At 38.0% G+C, this 20,199-nt stretch overlaps 1 protein-coding gene across 1 annotated transcript in view; it reads left to right on the top strand.

Annotated features, from left to right (window-relative positions):
- Window positions 1–854: 854 nt before the first annotated feature.
- Tmem67 (transmembrane protein 67) overlaps window positions 855–20,199 on the top strand; it is a 42,928-nt gene continuing 23,583 nt past the window's right edge. The window contains exons 1-13 of the mRNA XM_027403530.2: window positions 855–1,112; window positions 2,590–2,678; window positions 4,073–4,166; window positions 6,620–6,719; window positions 9,197–9,266; window positions 9,363–9,437; window positions 11,419–11,481; window positions 14,721–14,875; window positions 14,989–15,097; window positions 15,858–15,935; window positions 16,646–16,711; window positions 18,316–18,472; window positions 18,990–19,113. Coding sequence (XP_027259331.1) covers window positions 890–1,112; window positions 2,590–2,678; window positions 4,073–4,166; window positions 6,620–6,719; window positions 9,197–9,266; window positions 9,363–9,437; window positions 11,419–11,481; window positions 14,721–14,875; window positions 14,989–15,097; window positions 15,858–15,935; window positions 16,646–16,711; window positions 18,316–18,472; window positions 18,990–19,113 — 1,403 coding nt within the window. The 5' untranslated portion in view covers window positions 855–889. The remainder of the gene's footprint in view (window positions 1,113–2,589; window positions 2,679–4,072; window positions 4,167–6,619; window positions 6,720–9,196; window positions 9,267–9,362; window positions 9,438–11,418; window positions 11,482–14,720; window positions 14,876–14,988; window positions 15,098–15,857; window positions 15,936–16,645; window positions 16,712–18,315; window positions 18,473–18,989; window positions 19,114–20,199) is intronic.

Here is a 20,199-nt window from a genome sequence, read left to right as displayed (position 1 = left end):
CAACAGTTTAACATAAAGCATAGCAAAATAGAATTGAACTTTAAATATCAAACACCATCTTTGTCTTCAGACCTATAAATTAGCTATGAATGTAGTGCCAAGATATCTTTGAGCTAACAGTCTGCAAGGATGTCTACTTTGTTTGTGTGAATTTGATTTTTCAAAACAAGTATGAGATGAGCTTTATATGAATGGTGCGCTGTGTACAAAACAGGAAAAGGAGATAAACAAGATCTAGTGAGCAAGGGTTTCCCCCAGTCTTATGTCATAAAGATATTCTGGTGTTGCATATAAAATCAATGAGGATTTTGCTTAAGATCAAGCCCATGACCTGAAACAACCACTATCTTAGTGGGATTTAAAAAAAAAAAAGTGTCATATTTCCTGTGTTGTGAAAATTATACTGCCTGGATAAATTCTCGTGTGTGTGTGTGTGTGTGTGTGTGTGTGTGTGTGTGTGTGTGTGTGTGTGTGTGTGTGTGTGTGTGTGTGTGTGTGTGTGTGTGTGTGTGTGTGTGTGATTTCCACCTTCATGAAACAATACTTAACTAAATGTTACAACCAGATATTTTCTGTTGCTGTAGTATTTTCTCCTGACATCCTAAATTAACTGTGTCCCAGAATACATTTTAAACACTTTACATTGTTGTTACCTATAATTTAATACATGCATTAATTAAATACATTAAAAAATACATTTGAAATAGCAGCCCCTAACTGTACTCTCTGCTTGGCTCATCTTTTCCCGGGTGCGTGGTAACCTAGCAACCAGGCGGGGGTAAAAGAGAGTTCCTGAGCCGTGTTGTCCAATCAGCTCAGCGGACTCACCACGTCACCGAGGAGGCCGCTGGGGGAGCCGCCGCGCCTGCGTACTGCGAGTGCGGGTACCATGGCGACGCGTGCAGGGCCTGTGGTGGTCATGATGGTCAAATCTAGCTCTCCAGTTCGGGCTGGCACTGCGTTTCTTCTCTTGGTTCTCTGCGGAGTCTCATGGGCCCAGATCTTCTCCTTCCCTTTCCGGCGGCCGGAGGCGTGCGGCCCCAACCAGTACTTCGACATCTCCGCGCTCTCCTGTGAGCCCTGTGGCGCCAACCAGAGGAGGGATACCCTAGGTGAGGCGGTATGGGGTGGATGGATCCTGACCAAAACGACACACTCTTGACAGCCCAATACTTTGTTAGAATAGTATTTCCGATAATTCACAGCCGCCATGCTTAAGAAAAGGGTTTCTGGGAGGATTGCATTGGCCCACTAATTGGATCAGGAACCCTGGCCCCACCACCCTATCTTAACCAGGAGCTCATTTCCAGGGGTCAGTTCCTGGAAGGGGAATCCTTAGGGTAGCACCTGGAAAGTCTCCTAACAAAAGTAGAATAGAAATAGTAAAGAAGCAACCTGGGGTAACGAGTTAGGCAACCTGACAAGAAAGGGAGGAAATGTGAATTTAGCTTGTGATCCTACTCCCCAAGAAATTGAGAGCTAGAGGTGACCTTAACTATGATCAGATTCTGTACACTGTACAAATAAGGAAATTGAAACCCAGATATTGTGACAGCTGTATAATGTTCTCTGGAAGCTAAGAGAACTCTTGTCTCCTTTCCCTCAGTCTCCACCTATGCATCTATTAGATTTCCTTAGGACCTATCCCTTTAATTGGTGATTGTTACTGTTTGCTCCTGATGTCTTTTTAGATTTAGTTAATTTTTCTCCTAAATTGAATCAATTGGTCTAGTTCTCACTGAAACTACTCAGAGTAATCCTTTTTCTGTTTACTGAAATCTAAATGCTTTGAATCTGAGTTTGGTTAACTCTGTCATCTTTAGATCTCACTTCAGTCTTTGAGCAGTGCAGATCAGGGTGTTCAGAGAGGAAGTGTGAGAGAAAATGCATGCTACATTGTGTTTGTTCCATGGTTATGGAAGGAAGGGGTGTGTGTGTGTGTGTGTGTGTGTGTGTGTGTGTGTGTGTGTGTGTGTGTGTGTGTTGTACATAGACTCCTATGTGTGCTATTTTTACTTAGAGTCCATAGAGTTTAATTATACAGCAAGTTGGATATTAAGTACCATACAATATTTATTGTCTTTCTAAACATGAGTAGTATATTGGATGAAAATCATTTTCCAATAAGATATAAACAAAATTCATTAAACACACACATATGGTTTAGTGATAAGAAAATAGTTTTCTTAGTTTAATAATAATTACAATTTAAATAGTAGCAACCAAATACCAGACATATTTCTAAGTCTTGATCCTATTAGGTAGGTACTGTTATTTTCTCCGTTTTACTAAGCAAGAAGCCAAAGTGTAAAATTCATTGACCCACTCAATCTTCCCATGCACACACACACACACACACACACACACACACACACACACACACACACACGTGCGATGCCCAGGCTGGCCTCCCACTACCTATGTGGGCAAGGATAACCTTAACTCCAGCCTGATCTTCCTGCCTCTTCGCCCCAGGTTTTAGGGTTACAGGCATACAGCACCACTCCTGGCTTCAAGATCTTAAGCCCTGTTAAGTTTCCCTGACTTGAAGTTTTATTTACTAAGGACAAAATTGTTTTTTCTCTTCAGGAACTTCATGTGTATGTCTACCAGGATATCATATGATCTCCAATAACGGAGGACCTTCCATTATTTGTAAGAAGTGCCCAGAAAACATGGTATGCAGAACTGATTTTAAAATAACTTTTGGGAAAAAAGTCATAAATGACTTTCTCTCTCAAACTTCAATATATTTTTCCCATTTCTCTATGAACTTTAAAGTTATTAAGCTACCCTTGTTATTGTACTTTTTTTGAGAGATCAATAAAATACATGAAAACTTTGGGGGGGCAGAAATTCATTTTGTTATGGAAGTATCAGATATCCCCACATCCAAAGCTGTGAAAAGTTGTTTCCATTTTCCCCATAGAGTAGAGAAGGTGAGCATTATACACATGGAGCAAGTCAGGATGAATACTCTGATGTAGATGGCTTAGACCTATGGGCTCAGTGGTCTGACATGATGATGAATGGTTATAATGCTATGCAAAGGACAATAAGCTCATGCAATGCCAGTTGCATCAGTAAAAAATTTAAATATGATTTGCAGTTTGGTTAGTCTCTTCGTTGCATACTGATTTGGGGAAATTTAATCAGTTAGTAGTTACTACATAGGCTAACTTTCTTTTTTTATCATTTTTTATTTGAATTAGAAACAAGATTGAATTGCATGACAATCCATAGGCTAATTTTCAGTTAATTGAAATATATTTTGCTTTCCAATCATTTTAGGAGTCTTTGTACCAGTTCTGAGTTTTATTGTAATGTTGTTTCTTATTCTGTTTGTCTGAGAACCTGTTATCATTAGCAGTTATCCTCTGAACTATTTGTCCTGAAGATCTGCTTGCCATATTTATATTTAGTTCATGTTTTGGGAGTACTAGTTGTAGCTGAATGACTGATTATGAAAATTGTGGATAGAATATAGTTTTGGGGGCACGTTTACTTTCCAGTGATATTATTGAAGCTATTGTGGTTTTTTAATGTTATGCAGCAGGCCAAATGTGAAACATGTATTAATAAGTTCAGTCTCTTCAACAAAGTCTAATTTGTGTCATTTATTTTGGCATTAGTCTGTTGATTTCAGGCGTAACTGTATTTTTAATGACTGTTAATCCAGGTTTGTCCTAAACCATGTGATATGAGAAGGTCAAGTTTTCATGATATCAAACTTTATTAAAACTTTTGCTAGTCCACTGAATCAGTATTCAATGGATCAGTATTCCATTGAATTCTCTTGAATGAAATTAATAACTACATAGCTGACATGCCATAAACCCACTTGGAATCATAACTTAAATTTTAAAAGCCAATAAACTTGATTGTTTTAACAATGGAACATTGTGGAACAGGTAAGAGTAAACTGATAACTGGCTTTTTAATCTGTTAAATTCTCTTGAATTTTGTTACATTTTATATTTGTGAATGCAAAGTGACAAATAATTTTAAATTTGTATTATCAATTAAGAAAGTTAATTAAGAAGAAAAATCTTCTATGTTTTTTTAACTTTAGAAAGGTGTTACCAAAGATGGCTGGGACTGTATTTCTTGCCCTAGTGGCTTAACTGCTGAAGGAAAATGCCACTGTCCCACTGGTCATATATTAGGTAAGGATATTATTTATAAAATCATGGTGATGAGTTTTTATTTGTATGTATTTTGTAAAGGGCATCAATTTAAATGGCTTCGTAGTTGTGTAAAAATTGTCGGAGTACAAAATTTCATGATGCTTGACACAGGAGGCATTGAGAAGAAAATTTTTTAAGAATTCTTCCTGATTCAACATTAGATGATATTTCCTTAGTAAAACATGATATTTACATTTCAACTCAAAAATCAATGATTCTTTTTTAATTTTTAAATTACGTGGATTTATTTATGTGTAGGCATATGCACATAAGCACTTCGATGTGCACCTGTGTAGTGCGTGCCTGTCTGTGGACATAAGTTCTGTGCAGTGCATGCCTGTATGGAGGTCAGAGGACCACTTGCAGGAGTCAGTTCTCTCCTTCCACCATGGGGACCCCAGATTGTACTCCAAACCGTCTTGCTGGCCCATGCTTTTGTTTTGTTTTTCCCCCTTTGAGACTAGGTTTCCAGATAGCCCTGGTGGTCCCAGAACTTGCTTTGTAGATCCAGATCCAGCTGGCCTTGGACTCACAGAGATCTTCCTGCTTCTGCCTCCCAAGGGCTAGGTTTAAAGGTGTGCACCACCAGGCATGACACATTTCTTGGAGGGAAAAGTAGTAAGCATGTCTGGATAAGGATAGAAACTGTTGTATTTAAGTAATAAGGATAAAAACTGTTGTATTCAAGTAAAAGTCAAAAGTATTCTTAGGAAAGAAAAGTTTTGTTTTTGTTTTTTTTTTTTAAAGTCATTGCCAGAATATGTTCAGAAAGCCCAAGGAAATCATTAAAAATTCCTATAAACACAGAATTTCTTATAAAATCAATATCCAGGAGTTATATTCTAGGTAAAAAGCAAGTCATTAGAAAATGTGATATAAGACAATAAAAAATGAAACACACTTTAGAAATGTATAAGATAAATTAATTGAAGGCGTATGTAAATGAGCTTTAAAAGAAGGCTTTTTGTTGTTGTTGTTGTTGTTTTTTAAGCTGAGGACAATTTTCATTAGAGTTTAAAATAAAACATCTCAGGGCCAGCAAGCTGTAAATCTTGGCTGCTGCCTGGAGGAGGAGAATTAAGGAAGGAAGGGAAAGCCATGCTGAGCCCTATTGCTGAGTTAAGCTGACTGTGGCCAGCATCAGAAAAAAAGGTAAAGGAGAGGCTGTGGGTTAGATGAACAGCTTCGGAGGGACTGCCAAAAAAACCAAAATGCTTTAATAATGAAAATACGCTCTTCATATTTAGTTGAAAAGATTAAATATAAAAACTGTCAGCTGTTCTACCAGCCTATATATTAAGGGATGGTATTAATAATAAAATCTACCTGGGTTTATTTGTCCCAGATGATACACAGATCCTCAAATTTATACACAAAATACATGAAAATTCTGAAAGAGGAAACTGTACTGTCAGATATTGTGTATGTTTTATGCTTTCACCAACAGCGTGTGTGGAACTTTTTTTAAAAAAGATTTTATTTATTTATTATGTATACGACATTCTGCTTCCATGTATATCTGCACACCAGAAGAGGGCACCAGGTCTCATAACGGATGGTTGTGAGCCACCATGTGGTTGCTGGGAATTGAACTCAGGACCTCTGGAAGAGCAGTCAGTGCTCTTAACCTCTGAGCCATCTCTCCAGCCTGAGTGTTTGGAACTTAAGACACAATTAAAATGAGTCCAATCATTTGGTATGCACCAACCAATTTTTTTTTTGTTTGTTTGTTTTTCAAGACAGAGTTTCTCTATGTAGCTTTGGAGCCTGTCCTGGAACTCGCTCTGTAGACCAGGCTGGCCTCAAACTCATAGAGATCCACTTGCCTCTGCCCAATGTGCCACTACCACCTGGCTATAATTTTTAAAATAAAACAATCACAAAAGTCAGAGACTAAATATATTATTCCTTGAAAAAAGTTAATCATGGGTACATCACCATTCTGCTATTTTAGACATTTCAGTTCTGCTCTACCAAATACCATATAACCAAATACAATAACCATCTTTAATGAAGATTGTTATGTTCTGGTGCAAGTGCTTCTGTAGGTTTTGTTTCTAAAAATAAGGTTTAGTGCTGGGTGGGGTATATGAGTTTGGAGATTATTGAAAGCCCTCCCATTTATGGAAACTGGTCAGCAATCTCTGAAGAGAATATTTTTCCTCATCCCAGCATGACAGGAAAGACGTTAGAAATTTTGTTTAGGAAAAATGTTGATTTACTGTTATCATCACTTAGGAAACTGGTTTCTTTATGTTTTTAGTTGGAGTTGGGAAGATTTTTCTTATATACTTTATTATATACATGCTTGACATGCTTCCAAGCAAATGATATTGCTTTGATAATTATTATAATACTGATAATTATACATTTATGTGAATATTTCAGAACATATAGTACAACATTCACCGTTTTGCTTGTATCTTGCACAGTGGAAAGAAATGTTAATGGGTCTTTGTTATCCCAAGCCACTTGTGAGCTTTGTGATGAAACCGAAAACTCATTTACAATAGCCAATGCTTTAGGAAGCAGGTAAGTGGTATACTGAAAACTGACTTCACTGATGTCATCCTATTTTATGTTCCATCTGTATATCCCAAGAGAGAATATGCATGGACATTAAAGGATCTGAGACCCAGAATCCATGAAAAGTCATGTTTAAGTCTTCAGTTAGCCTTCTAGTAGTCTGACTTTAGGTAGTCACAATCCCTGTTATTTAGAATGGGCAAATAAACTGTCCTGCCTCAAAATAAATATGCAAATGTCAGCATAGTGCTGTAGTAATTGCTTAACAAAAGGCAGCTAATTGTTCATTTTTATGTAACTTGTACATAACATACAGAATAGAGTATGATTCAAAAACCATTTTACATTACAGTGTTACATAGAAGGGTGTCTTGCTTTACTGTTCTTTTGCTGTGAGGAGGCACTGTAACCATGATAACTTATAAAACAAAGCATTTAATTGGGGGCTTGCTTATAGTTTAAGAGGCTTAGTCCATGTTCATCATAGTGGGAAGCAGTCAGGCATGGCACTGGAGCAGTAGCTGAGAGCTTTACATCCTGATCTTCAGGCAACAGGCAAAGAGAGAGACTGGGCCTATCCTGAGTCTTTGACCCCTAAAAGCCCACCCCAGTGACACACCTCCTCTAACAAGGACACACCTCCTAATCCTTCTCAAACATTTCCACTCCTTGATGACTAAGCATTCAAATATGTGAGCCTATGATGGCCAGTCTCATTCAAACCAGCACAAGGACATATTAATGAATGTTGTCATAACTCAGGTACACTGACTGGTAGCCCAATTTTGTAATGCTTCTGTTCCCTCTTTATGTATTCATTTACCACATGCACATAAATTCATAAGCACATCCCTTTTTCCACATGTTCCTCTAGTGTAAATACATTATACCTAGTCCATTATACCTATACCAGTGCCTCTGGGCACTGTTTTTCTTTTTATTTTCTAAGTTTTCTTCTTATATATATTGAAGTGAGTAGCTGAGATTTCTTTTATGAATAGAAGATAATGAGGTGTGTATAATGAACATAACCATCTTCATTAAAGGAGAATATCAGAGAGATTCCTTCATTGTAATGAACACCAGCCTCACATAATATAAATGGAGACCAAGAGAGACATCTGGATTTCCATCCAACTTGGTAGTACCTGGGCACTCTGCTCCTGTCCACTGGAATGGGGTTAGAAGAAGGTATACAATAAGTCAGAGCTTTTAAACATTGGCCAAAGGCAATGAGTTCACCCTTACCCTCTGCTGTCTGGACAACAAATACATCAGCAATGAGGAAATCCTAACAAAGAACCCATGGGTGCATGCATAGAGACTTAAGATACAGCGCCCCTCCGTGATCATCCCGAGTACTCCTGGCCATAGCAGTGCATTGTGGGGATGTGTCAATGAGTAATTAAAATGCCCCAAAGAAACTGAAAGACTGAGGATACAGTTCAGAGGGAGAGTGTTTGTGTTGATGTACAAGACTTAGGGTTCAGACTGAATAAATAAATGAATAAATATTTCTCTTCAGAGAAGTGAAAAATTCATCAAAAGTAAAGAAAAATAGATATAAATTAAATGGAACTTCTAAAAGAAAACAAGTAAAACAAAAACACAGCATATGAGATAAATAGAATTGAGGACAGTAAAGAAGAAATAAATACACTTGTCAATAGACTAATTGGATAATTGCAACAGAAAGTAAGTTTGTTGCTTCCCCCCACTCCACTCCTCAGAGAGGTAAGCCTTCCCAGGGGAAGTCAACAAAGTCTGGCATATCACTGTAAGCCTGGACCAGGGCCTTCCTTCCTATACCTAGGCTGAGCAAGGTATCCCTCCAAAAAGAATGGGCTCCAAAGCCAGTTTAAGAACTAGGGATAAATCCTGGCCCCACTGCCAGTGGCCCCACAGACTGTCCAAGTCACACAACTTTTACCCACATCTAGAGGGCCTAGTTTGATCCTGCTTTTTAACTTGTCTGTCTCAGGTAATTGATGGTCCATATAAGTCCATCTCAATCCCCACTAGTCCCACTGTCTCCATCTCATACCTTAATTGAAAATAACAGAGATGATAGACCAATGTGTTCTTGCAACTTTGGCAAAAGGCTAAACATGCTTGTGTTCTCAGCTCACACTGAAAAGGTGTATTTGATATACCTACTTGTGCAAATGGATTTAGTATCATTTACATGAGTTTGTTGGACTCTGTTGTTAATGATTTTATAATCTTCACTATACTCATGTTATACATTTTCAAGTATGTAGTTAAGAAAATACCCTCTATGATTAGCCAATTTCATTTATACTTTGCTTTATTATAATGATGTAAAACTCTTTAAAGGCAGGCTAATATTTCAAGCTTATACAATTAATTGCTTAGTTGACTTACTGTGTTCTAATGTGTCATTTAGGGAAGATAAGTTCTCAGTTAAGTTGGGCTCAATGTCATTCATTAACATTTAAAATTATTTTTATTATATTGATCAGGTGTGTCCGCTGTGAACCAACGTTCGTGAATACCAGCCGGTCTTGTACATGTTCAGAGCCTCACATTTTAGTAAGGACAAACAAGGGGATGAAGTACATATTTTTAATTCAATACATAATAATACTTTTCTATAATTAGATATTTTTCTCTTATTAATTTGTGAAGACAGGTGGATTATGTTTCAGCAACACAGGGAATTTTCGACAACGTGTGATTTCCACGGCACGTTACGGAGAGCTTGTGAGTGTTTTGGGGTTCTTTTTTGATTGACCAAGCTTGTCTTGCATTTCTTCCTTTGATTAATTTCAGACAAACTGAGAAAGCTTTATGTGTAAATGACTTTAAAATACAAATAGTTAAAACCATGAGTCTGACATCTCAGCAGTATATTTTAAAAGTGTACTCCTTCTCTTTACCTTCTCTCATCCCTTTAATTTACATGAATTTACTTTTTCATAATTAAAACTGAAATTGCCAGGCAATGATGATCCCACCTCTCAGGAGGTAGAAGTAGGTGGAACTTGTGAGCTCGAGGTCAGTCTGGTCTACAGAGTAAGTTCCAGAACAGCCAGAACTATGCAGAGAAGCCCTGTCTCAGTGGAGGAGAGGGGAGAAATAATTTTCAAAGAATCACAACGTTGTATTTTTCCTGAAATTTCCAGCTTTTAGAGGTTATGTTCTTTTTTGTTTTCCAGTTTGAGACAAGCCCTCTGTCTGTCCTTTTCTTTCATGAACTTGACAGTTCAGGTTCCAAGACTTCCCATCTGTGGGATAACTCCAGCCTGCATCTGTCCTGTGCCTCATCATAGTCAATGTGTGCTTGCTAGAAAACCATTAAAGAAAAAATGGTATACTCAACTCAGTGCTCTATGTCCTGTCAGACAGTGTACAATGTCTCTCCATGTCAGAGAGCATACAGTGACTGTCTGCCTGCCCCATCGCTGATACTGTCAATTTTGAACACCAGCTATGATGTTATTATGAGTACCTTAAACTCACCATTTCCTCCTTTGTAATTGAAGAGTGCTTTTTTAAAGAGAATTTCTCCTGTCCAAGGACTGTCTGAGCCTGACCCTGCTTAGCTTCTGAGATAGGTGCAGTCAGGGTGGTGAGGCCATAGATGGTGTGAGGAGAATTTCAAAGGCTATATATACTTTACTGAGTCTTAATGTACCATCTGATCTCCCTTTGTGATTCTTTCCTTTAACAGCCTTCCACATTTATTCACTGACACTGTTCATAAAGAACATTTGTGCATGTGTGAATATGTGTGTGTGAGCATAACTGTGCACGTGTATGTTTCCTAAAAAAGAAAATTTTGCTTACTGAAGAGATGAAAACAGTGCCTCATAATTGTATTTTAATGTATCTGATGGCTGTGATACCATTCTAGATTTGGTTGTATCTCCTCTGTTATCTGTAACTCACTCTTGTGTTCTCAGTTTTTGAGCTTTTGACCAGAGGTTTATACCTATATATAGTTCTCAGAATTCAGTTATGAAAACAGGTTTGATGACACACTTCTATAGTCCTAGTACTTGAAAGTGGAAGCAAGAGGATCAAGAGTTCAAGGTCAAAGTTGTCTATGTAGTGAGTTTGAGACCAATCTGGGCTGCATGAAACCTGTCTCCATAAAATAAACAAACAAAAACCATGTATGCCTGCCCTGGCCTGGCCTCCTGGAGTTTCTGGTTGCCTTTGGATAAATAAAGTAACTTTTGGTTTTAGAACATTCCAAAGGTTATTCTGATACTCTTCGGTGTACAAAGCACCATTTTGGAGATGTCAGATATTACTCTGTAGATACCAACTTTCCCATTGTGTAGCAATTCTCATTTTTAGTGCTCATCAGTTTGATACACTTACAGTAATCCTAAGCCAGCAAATATTAACCACTCAGTACTCAGTCAGATGCTATCATTTTTCTCTTCACGACTTTACTTTTTGTTTTAGTAAAATTAGCATCAGTATTATAGGTGTGTGTACATATTTTATCATCTTAGCCTTTGTCTAAGTGTCATTATTTTGTCACACAGCTTTAATTATGTAGGAGTCACTCACCAGCATTTTAAAAAATTCCAATAGACTCTATTTTTCTAATAACATTAAGAAAATAGCATTGTTCATTTCTCAGTTAACATGTGTATTAATGTCTTCCTAACACATAGGATTAAGGAATCCTACTTTGAATTTAAACCTATCTTCATTTTTCTGCTTATAGGGCATGTCATTAAACTCAGAATGGTTTGCCAAGTATTTGCAGGCAGCAGCAGCTGCATGCTGGGTAAGTTTAAATGCTTTCAAAATTAATTTCACATTGACAAGTCATAGTATCTTTTTTAACTTAGATAAAAGTTTTCTAAGTGGATATATCTCTTTAGTCATATTCTAAAGAATAAAGTGTTTCTATTGGATTGAAATAGAGTATATAAATGACTATGCAGTTTACACATACTGATTGTCTCCGGGGTTTTTTGATGGTTGTCTTAGTTGCTGTTCAAATGCTGTGACAGAATACCAGGACCAAAGCAACTTATAAAAGAAAGCATTGAATTGGACTTACAGTTCAGGAGGTTAGAGTCCCTGATAGCAGAGCAGGTATGGTGTCAGGAACAGCTGAGAGCTCACATCTTAATCCACAAGCAGGAGAGGGAGAGACAACACTAGGAATGACAAGGAGTCTTTTGAAACCTCAAGGCATCCTCTCCTAACCCCACTGGGCCCAGGTATTCAGACTTATGCTCCTATGGGGTGATCCTCATTCAAGGCATCACAATTGTAATTTCCTGTCTGGAGAAACTGTCACTTAGGAAGTATCTTATGGACATGGTATGTGCCAGGCCTGTTCTCAGCTTTAATATTCAGAAGACAGAATATCTCCCTCAGTTAAGTAATCCAAATGTACTTACATCATCCCTCTTTACATTGATCTAAATAAATGCCAGGTTATTAATAGTGTATGACAGCAATAAATCAGAATAAAGACAAAAAAAGTAAGTGTGTGTCTGTGTATATGCTGGGTGTTTTAGATTTTTGTTTGTTTGTTTTTAGTTGTTTTGTTATTGTTGTTGTTTGTTATTGTTGTTCTCATTATCAACCAGCATTGGCTGGTCAGAAACTCACTATGTAAACCAGGCTGGCCCATACTCACAGAGATCCACCTATCTCTGTCTCCTGAGTACTGAGATTAAATCTGTGCACCAGCATGCCTGACCTTCACTGTGTTATCTAGAGTGGTAAAGGCATACGTGTCTTAGAGAGTGATATTTGAGCAAAGACTGGAAGAAGTGCTAGTAAGCCATGTAAATACAAAGAAGAAGAGTGCTCTAGGAGACCACCACTGGAATAAAGATCACAGAGCCAAATTGACTCTTTCTCACTCATGCTTAGACAGCTAGAAGTAGGCAGGAGAGGCTAAGCAGAGTGAGCAGGAGATTGAAGGTAGAGCCAAGAGTGTAGTGAATGGCTCCCCGGAAGCTACGAGGGTCTCTGCACGAGAGATCATAATCTGATTTCATGTTTTGAAAGTGTTTCTGTGGCATGCAGCATAGATTTTTTTGGGACAACACCAGGAGCAAGGAGATCACTTGGAGTCCTATTAAAGTAACTTGAGTGAGGGAGAGCACAGGCATGGGTGGAGATGGAGAAATAAGAGACACATTGAGCTTCTGCCTCTTAGTCAAGACTGAGCAGCAATACTCACTAACAAGTTGAATATGAGAAGGGGAAAGGTAAGTTCTTTCTAAAGTTTTCTACTTGAATAACAAAGTTGCTTTTTCTAAATAGGGAAAACCAGGAAAGGAAATTGAGAGATTAAACTCAACTGATTAGATTTTGTTGTTCATAAAAACAAATAACTCAAGCAAAGTGGAACAAATTCTATTTTAGATAAAATATACAATCACTGAGAAATTGCCGTACTGATTTCCACAGTGACTGTACAAGTTTGCACTCCCACCAGCAATGGAGGAGTGTTCCCCTTTCTCCAGCATAGGCTGTCATTGGTGTTTTTGTTCTTAGCCATTCTGATCAGTGTAAGATGGAATCTCAGAGTGGTTTTGATTTGCATTTCCCTGATGTTAAGGGTGTTGAGCATTTCCTTAAGTGTTTTTCTGCCATTTGAGATTGTTCTGTTGAGAATTCTCTGTTTAGATCTGTACCCCAGTTTTTAATTGGATTGTTTGGAAGGCACATTCACACCACAAGGACATTTGCTCAACTATGTTCATAGCAACATTATTCATAATAGCCAGAATTTGGAAACAACCTAAATGCCCCTCAACTGAAGAATGGATTTTAAAAAATGTGGTACATTTACACAATGGAGTACTACTCAGTGGTAAGAAACAATGACATCCCAAAATTTGCAAGCAAATGGACAGAATTAGAAAAAAAAAATCCTAAGCAAGGTAACACAAAACCAGAAAGGCAAACATAGTGTGTACTCATTCATAAGTGGATACTAGACATAAAGCAAAAGATACCCAACCTATAATCCACAACCACAGAGAAGCTAGAACCATCTTCCAGAAACAGATGGAAGCAGATGCAGAAATCCACAACTAACCAATGGGCCAAGCTCCTGGAATGCAATCAAAGTGAGGGAGGAGCAATAGTATGAACAAAGGAGTCAAGACCATAATGGTGAAACCAACAGGAGCAGCTGACCTGAGCTAGTGAGAGATCACTGACTCAGGTCTGACAAATGGGGAACCTGCATAAGACCAAACTAGACTCTCTTAATATAGGTGGCAATCATGCGGCTGGGACAATATATGAGGCCACTGGCAGTGGGTCCAAGATCTAACTCTAATGCACAAACTGACTTAGTGGAGCCCATTCTATATGGAGAGATACCTTGCTCAGCCAAGACACAGGGGTGTGGGGGGTGCCTTGGTCCTGCCTCAGTGAGGTGATGGGACAGACTTAGTAGACTCACTAGAGGAGGCCTTATCCTCTCCATGGAGCATATGGGAGGTGGGATGGGAGGAAGGAGAGGGGAGCAGGAGGTGGGGGGACTGGAATTGGAACATAAAAAAAATAAATTAATAAAAAAAGACTTAAAAAAGTAAGACATACATAAAATGTGCAAAATATAACTTCTCTTTAATATTTTTTTTAAAAAATATCATTCTCTATATTTGTACTTCTTTCAGATACTCATGCTAAAATTTTGCCCAAAATTTATAATTGCAATATTCTTATTATTCATCTTCATGTATTAAGAGTTTATTTTTGGGACTGGGAAAATGTCTTAGCAGTTAAGAGCACTAGCTATTGTTGCAAAGGACCCAGGTTCAATTCCAAGCACCCACATGGTGGCTCACAACTGTGTAATTCCAGTCCCAGGGAAACTGAAGCCCTCTTCTAGCCTCTGCTGTCATGGTGAAGACAGACACACATGCCAGCAAAGTCCACAGACACATAAATAAAAGTTTTTAAAACTTTATTGTCTACTTAATTGTCTACATAGGCTTCCTATCCCCTTTTGTTTACACGGCTATTATTGCTCCTCTTGTGCAGATTCATGCTAACCTGACATCTTGCCAAGCTCTTGGAAATATGTGTGTGATGAACATGAACTCTTATGACTCTACCACATTTGACGCATGTCGCCTGTTCCATTATATCTTTGAAAGCGCTGCTGGGTTGAGCAGTGTTCATTCTATCCCATTCTGGTAAGGATATTTGGATTGGTGAAATGTTCTGAAATGAACTCAGTGCAATTATTTTCACAAATGTGGTAATAACTATTTCTTCCCTTTATTAAGACAAGTCTAATTGTTCATAGGAGACAGAACCTTCCTTGGTTGTTTTATGGAGACCAGCCAGGATTGGCACCTCAGGTTCTCAGTACTACCCCTCTTCCTACAAACTTCAGTTTTAAAGGACAAAACCAGGTACAAGTCTCCGTATCACCAGAGGGATAACTCCATGTGATCTACCAACTTTAAGAGAAGAAATAACTGATCGGGGATACAGCTCAGTGGTGATGTGCTTATGTGACACACACAAGGTCCTGGCTTCAATTCCCCAGACTCTAGTGTCAGAAAAAAGAGGCAGTTACTAGTCACACTTCTTAATTTCCAAGATTACTTTTAAAAGTGTATGTATTCAATTATATAAGTATCAGCTGCTATAGAAACTGCATAGTGTAGAGTTGGGCTGTCTCACTGTTGGTATCTGGATTGTGTGGATATGGCCGCACTTGGAGGACTGAGGTGAATGGTGCCATCACCAAATGCAGACTCACCTCATTGTGTATGCCCTCACCTTTAAGACAGCATACAGAAAATGCCCAGGGCTCTGTGGCATTTCATGGCACCCCACAGCTCCTCACTCTCACCTCTAAGTGTTGAACTTTTCAGAATGAGGTGCTATACCTTCTGTCCACACTCATCTCATGTAATAGATTTGAGAGGAAGGTACCTGCACTTGTGTTCATCTCAGTTCTGAAGTATACTTGTGCAAAATACCAGTCCTGTCTTATGGTGCGTTTAAATGTATAGATAGTGGGATTAATTTACATTCAAATAAATATAATTTAATTTAATTTTTCAACAGAAACAGTGTTAATACTGAAAAGATAGTAATAAGAATACCCTCCATAGACTATTTGACATTATTTTACTCTTGTTTTCCTTTAACCAAAACATAAAGCTGAAGTTTGTTGCTGCTTCTTATGATATAAGAGGAAATTTTATCAAATGGCAAACTTTAGAAGGTGGTGTTTTACAGGTAAGTGTGATCCTACCTAAAATGTTACTAATGTGCTTTATTTTTTTTTATCAAGGACAAAAGGAACAGTCTAGAGTATTGCTTGAAGAGAATCTGCTATGGGGAGCATGCGGTGGTGGGAGGGTGTTCCTGATGCTTTAAATTAGAATTTTAAAATTGCAGTGTGTGTGTGTGTGTGTGTGTGTGTGTGTGTGTGTGTGTGTGTGTGTGTGTGTGTGTTCATGTACATCTATAATGTGTGTAGGATAGATGACAACTTTTGGAGTCAGTTCTCTTCCTTCTACCATGTTGGTCCCTGTTGGGACTGAAGCTTGGTGGCAAGTGCCTTTACCTGTGGAGCCATCTTACCTGCTCCAAGTTGCAATTTTTTAAAAATGTTTTTCAAGTTATAATATTATAATAAAAAATACTCCCTTAGCTTTTTGTTTATTTGTTTTTATTTTTTGAGACAGGGTTTCTCTGTGTAGCTCTGGCTATCCTGGAACCTACTCTTAGACCAGGCTAGCCTCAGACTCACAGAGATCTGCCTGTCTCTCCCTCCTGAGTGCTGGTATTAAAGGCATGTTCTACCACCCACCCTCTCTTAACTTTGTATGGCCATCACACATTAAATTAGTAGAAAATAGAACATATGTTCACATGGGAGCCAGAGAACTTTTCAGCAAAGAAATCATTTGAAAGAGACACTCATCAATTGTATTCTTCTGAAGCTTTGTCCAGACACAGAGACAAGACTAGATGCGGCTTACTCTTTTGGAACAACCTACCAGCAAAATGTGAGTGTGTCTGTATTTTCATTTTGTTCTCCAGTGACTGATATGATAGGTGAATATTTTTTTAATCAGAAATAGTTTTAATGGTAATAAAAATTTCATTAATTAGTAAATCTCATATCTGGGCACAGAAAATGTTAATCATCAAGATAAAGGTACATTGGCATCTACAGAGTTTTAAATACTCTATAATACTAGATTTCTATAGTCAATTGTTTATTTGCATCTAGGCTTATGTGTCTTTACCATAATGCTACTCTTGAACACTTTATAATACAGTTGGTGACTACTAACAATGTAATTCCCTGTTCACTTTACCTCCCAATAAAATAACAGTGCTTTCTTCCCTTTCTTTTAACACATCACTCTCTCTCTCTCCACACTTCCTTTCTCCTTCTTATTATGACTTAATTCACTTCAACATTGCAGCATGGTACAAAGGAATACTGTGAGCCATGAACATTTGAAAGATCCTCAGTAGCATATAAAAATGTTTCTTAACTTGTTTGTGCACACTCAAAGGAAAAAAAAAAACACAGTGAACAGTACCATCATGAGCAACTAATTGGAAGAAGATTAATGTTTTTATTGATCAGTTTTGGATAGTTGTGGTAGAGATGGTTTTTGTTTCATTTCTTAAATTTTCCAAATTTTCTACCATAAACATGAATTTATTTCTGTGATAAGAAATGACTTATAGGATGTTTTGTCATCATCTTTTTATAACAACATGAGCTACAATGAGTGGGGAGAATCAACAGGTATTATGTATCTGATGATGTGCAGCATTTTATCATTGATGTCCCATTCAATCCTAAAACAAGTATCTGAGGTGCTTGGTACTTGTGCTTCAATGGCACTCAGTGGTCTTAGGTGATTACTCCAATTGCTGCATCAGGTAAATGTTCTGCTTGGGTTAAAACCATGATTACTACAGTGTAACTGGTTGCCACTCATAAATGTAGTTCAGAGAGCTCATAAACAAAATACCTATATAGACAGAGATGGTAGAGACTGTCCACATGTTATATTGTAGATATGCATAAGATACCAGTTCTAGGGGAATCACAGAAAGGTCCAAGAGTCAAAGATGCTCTAGTTGTCTAACTAACGTGAGTTAGATGGAGCACAGGAAGAAAGGAATTAATGATACATGGGCAATGTTGGGAAGATAGAGTGGCCTGGCATATACATGGTAAGGACTGTAATGGAATAGTTTGAACGGATGAGTATAGACTGATAGGGAACACTGAGAGGTGAGCTTAGCCTTCGTGAGGGGAACCAGTCATATGCATCATTATACATCAGGAGAGAGAATTGTCCTTCATCCTGTAGGACAACAGTAGTTTTTAGGCCTCTTCTTTGATATTCACTTAGTATAAAAAGTAGAAGCTGATCTTCTCCTCAGTAAAAAACTGAAGTTCTTTACTGGTTAGAATTTTTTTTTTTTTGAGTAGACCTTTAGGAATTCATGTTATGGAAGTCTCTTGGAAGTGCATGCAAATAATATAGTTTAAAGACACAACAAATTAAAAAGAAATATTTAATGATAACATATACTTTCTAATTTTGAGTCATGATCCTTTTATTTTTGTTTTACTTCCTAGTGTGAAATCTCTCTTTCTAAAATCCTGGCTGACTTTCCCAGTCCTATGTTTTATGATATTTACCTCGAGTATACTGGCAACGATCAACACCATTATATTTGGGCTGTCCCTGTATTAAACCTAAATCTTCAACACAATAAGATGTTTGTGAACCAAGGTAAGACTTTCTACTCTGCTGTCTCATAGCTGAACTCAATAGATGTAAACCAATATGTTAACATCAGTAAGGCAGTGATGACGATAATGATGGATCGATCATCTTAGTGTGTGATTTTATACAATGTGCCCCAAGGTACAATAAAGTGGTAGGATGGCTGCTGTGTTTAGGCCATTTTATAAATTTGATTTTCAGAACTTTAAGATTCATACCCTAGCTGAGAGAATATCCTGAGGAAAATGAGGAGGACTGCAAAGTGACTTTTTCTTTACTGTTCTTGACCCTCTTTGGGGACAAGCTAATTTCTTTTGTTGTTACCCATGCTATAAAATAGGACCCAGGCAGAGAGAAGAGAAGACTGACAATCTCTAACATGAGTAGCTCTTTGTGGCCATCTTACTTTAAACAAAACACTAAGTTTTAATCTTGATTTTTGTCAGTAAGGGTTTGTGAGTGATATCTTAATCAGTTTGAAGCAGTTTTCCTAATGCCTCTTTTTCCCTTTTTATAACAAAAGACAGTAGCTCCAGCAAGTGGTTTCTTACCCGGCGTATTTTCTTAGTGGATGCAGTCAGTGGACGAGAAAATGACCTGGGAAGTCAGCCAAGAGTCATTCGGATTGCTACCCAGATATCACTGAGGTAAACTGATGCCTGAGGACTAAGTTAGACTTTGGAGTGTATGAGACAATGCTGTAAGGAGAGTATTTACCAGAAGCTATCAGATAGAAACCAGAAGGGGAACTGAACTGAAATAGTACTTCAGCTTTCCTTAGACATGTCTAGGTTGGCACAGACCAATAAAGGTTAAGGGATAGGCCGGGCCGGGCCAGGCCGGGCGTCAGTACTCAGGAGGCAGAGGCAGGCAGATCTCTGTGAGTTCGAGATCAGCCTGGTCTCCAGAACGGGTGCTCCAAAGCTACACAGAGAAACCCTATCTCGAAAAACCAAAAAAAAAAAAAAAAAAAAAAAAAGGTTAAGGGATAAAGGGGGCACTGATATACTGATATCAAAAGGGCCTCAGGAGTTTGCCCAGATTCATGTCCTAGGTCACTCTGCACCTGTCGAATTGCAGTAGGTTGAAAGTGAAAGTAAGATGATACCAGTAGCTGAAATGGGTACTTTAATAAGACCTGAGAAATGAGGATGGGTTCAGCCTCCTCATCCCCATTCCCTTTCATGGTTATCTCTCTAGATTGACCTAGGTCAGCAGCATCTCCCTTTTTCTAAACTAGCCTACCTTAGAGTGGTACCATGCAGCCTGAAATTGAACCCCCCACCCCGACTCCAGTATTTTATAATTATGCTCTGAATACATTAGTTTTTCACATTGAAGTACTTCATTTGCTCATTAGTTTCTCACTATTTGTTTGGATTCTCATGAGTTTATGAGTTAGACACTGAGAATTTTCTCGTACATCATGCTGACATCCATATGTACTGAGTTTTCACATCTGCTCAATCTGCCAGTGGAATTTCTAATATAAATGAAATCAAACCTAATTATGGTAGACTTGTTCTTGGGAAAGCCATGCTGGCATTTTTCTTTTGGGGTTCACTAACTATATGATACTAAAACATTGAACTTGCCAAATTGTGCCTAAAACAGGGCTATATGTAGCATGTATTTTAGTAAAACTTCATCTTTCTTATCTGAAGATCTACACTATGTCTTCCATTTAGGTGTCGTGTAGTACAGCTCAATCAGCTGTTCCTTAAAGACTGGTC

This window comes from Cricetulus griseus, chromosome 2, assembly GCF_003668045.3.
Source record: "Cricetulus griseus strain 17A/GY chromosome 2, alternate assembly CriGri-PICRH-1.0, whole genome shotgun sequence".
NCBI classification, from domain to species: domain Eukaryota; kingdom Metazoa; phylum Chordata; class Mammalia; order Rodentia; family Cricetidae; genus Cricetulus; species Cricetulus griseus.
This window is presented reverse-complemented; position numbering and strand designations above follow the sequence as displayed.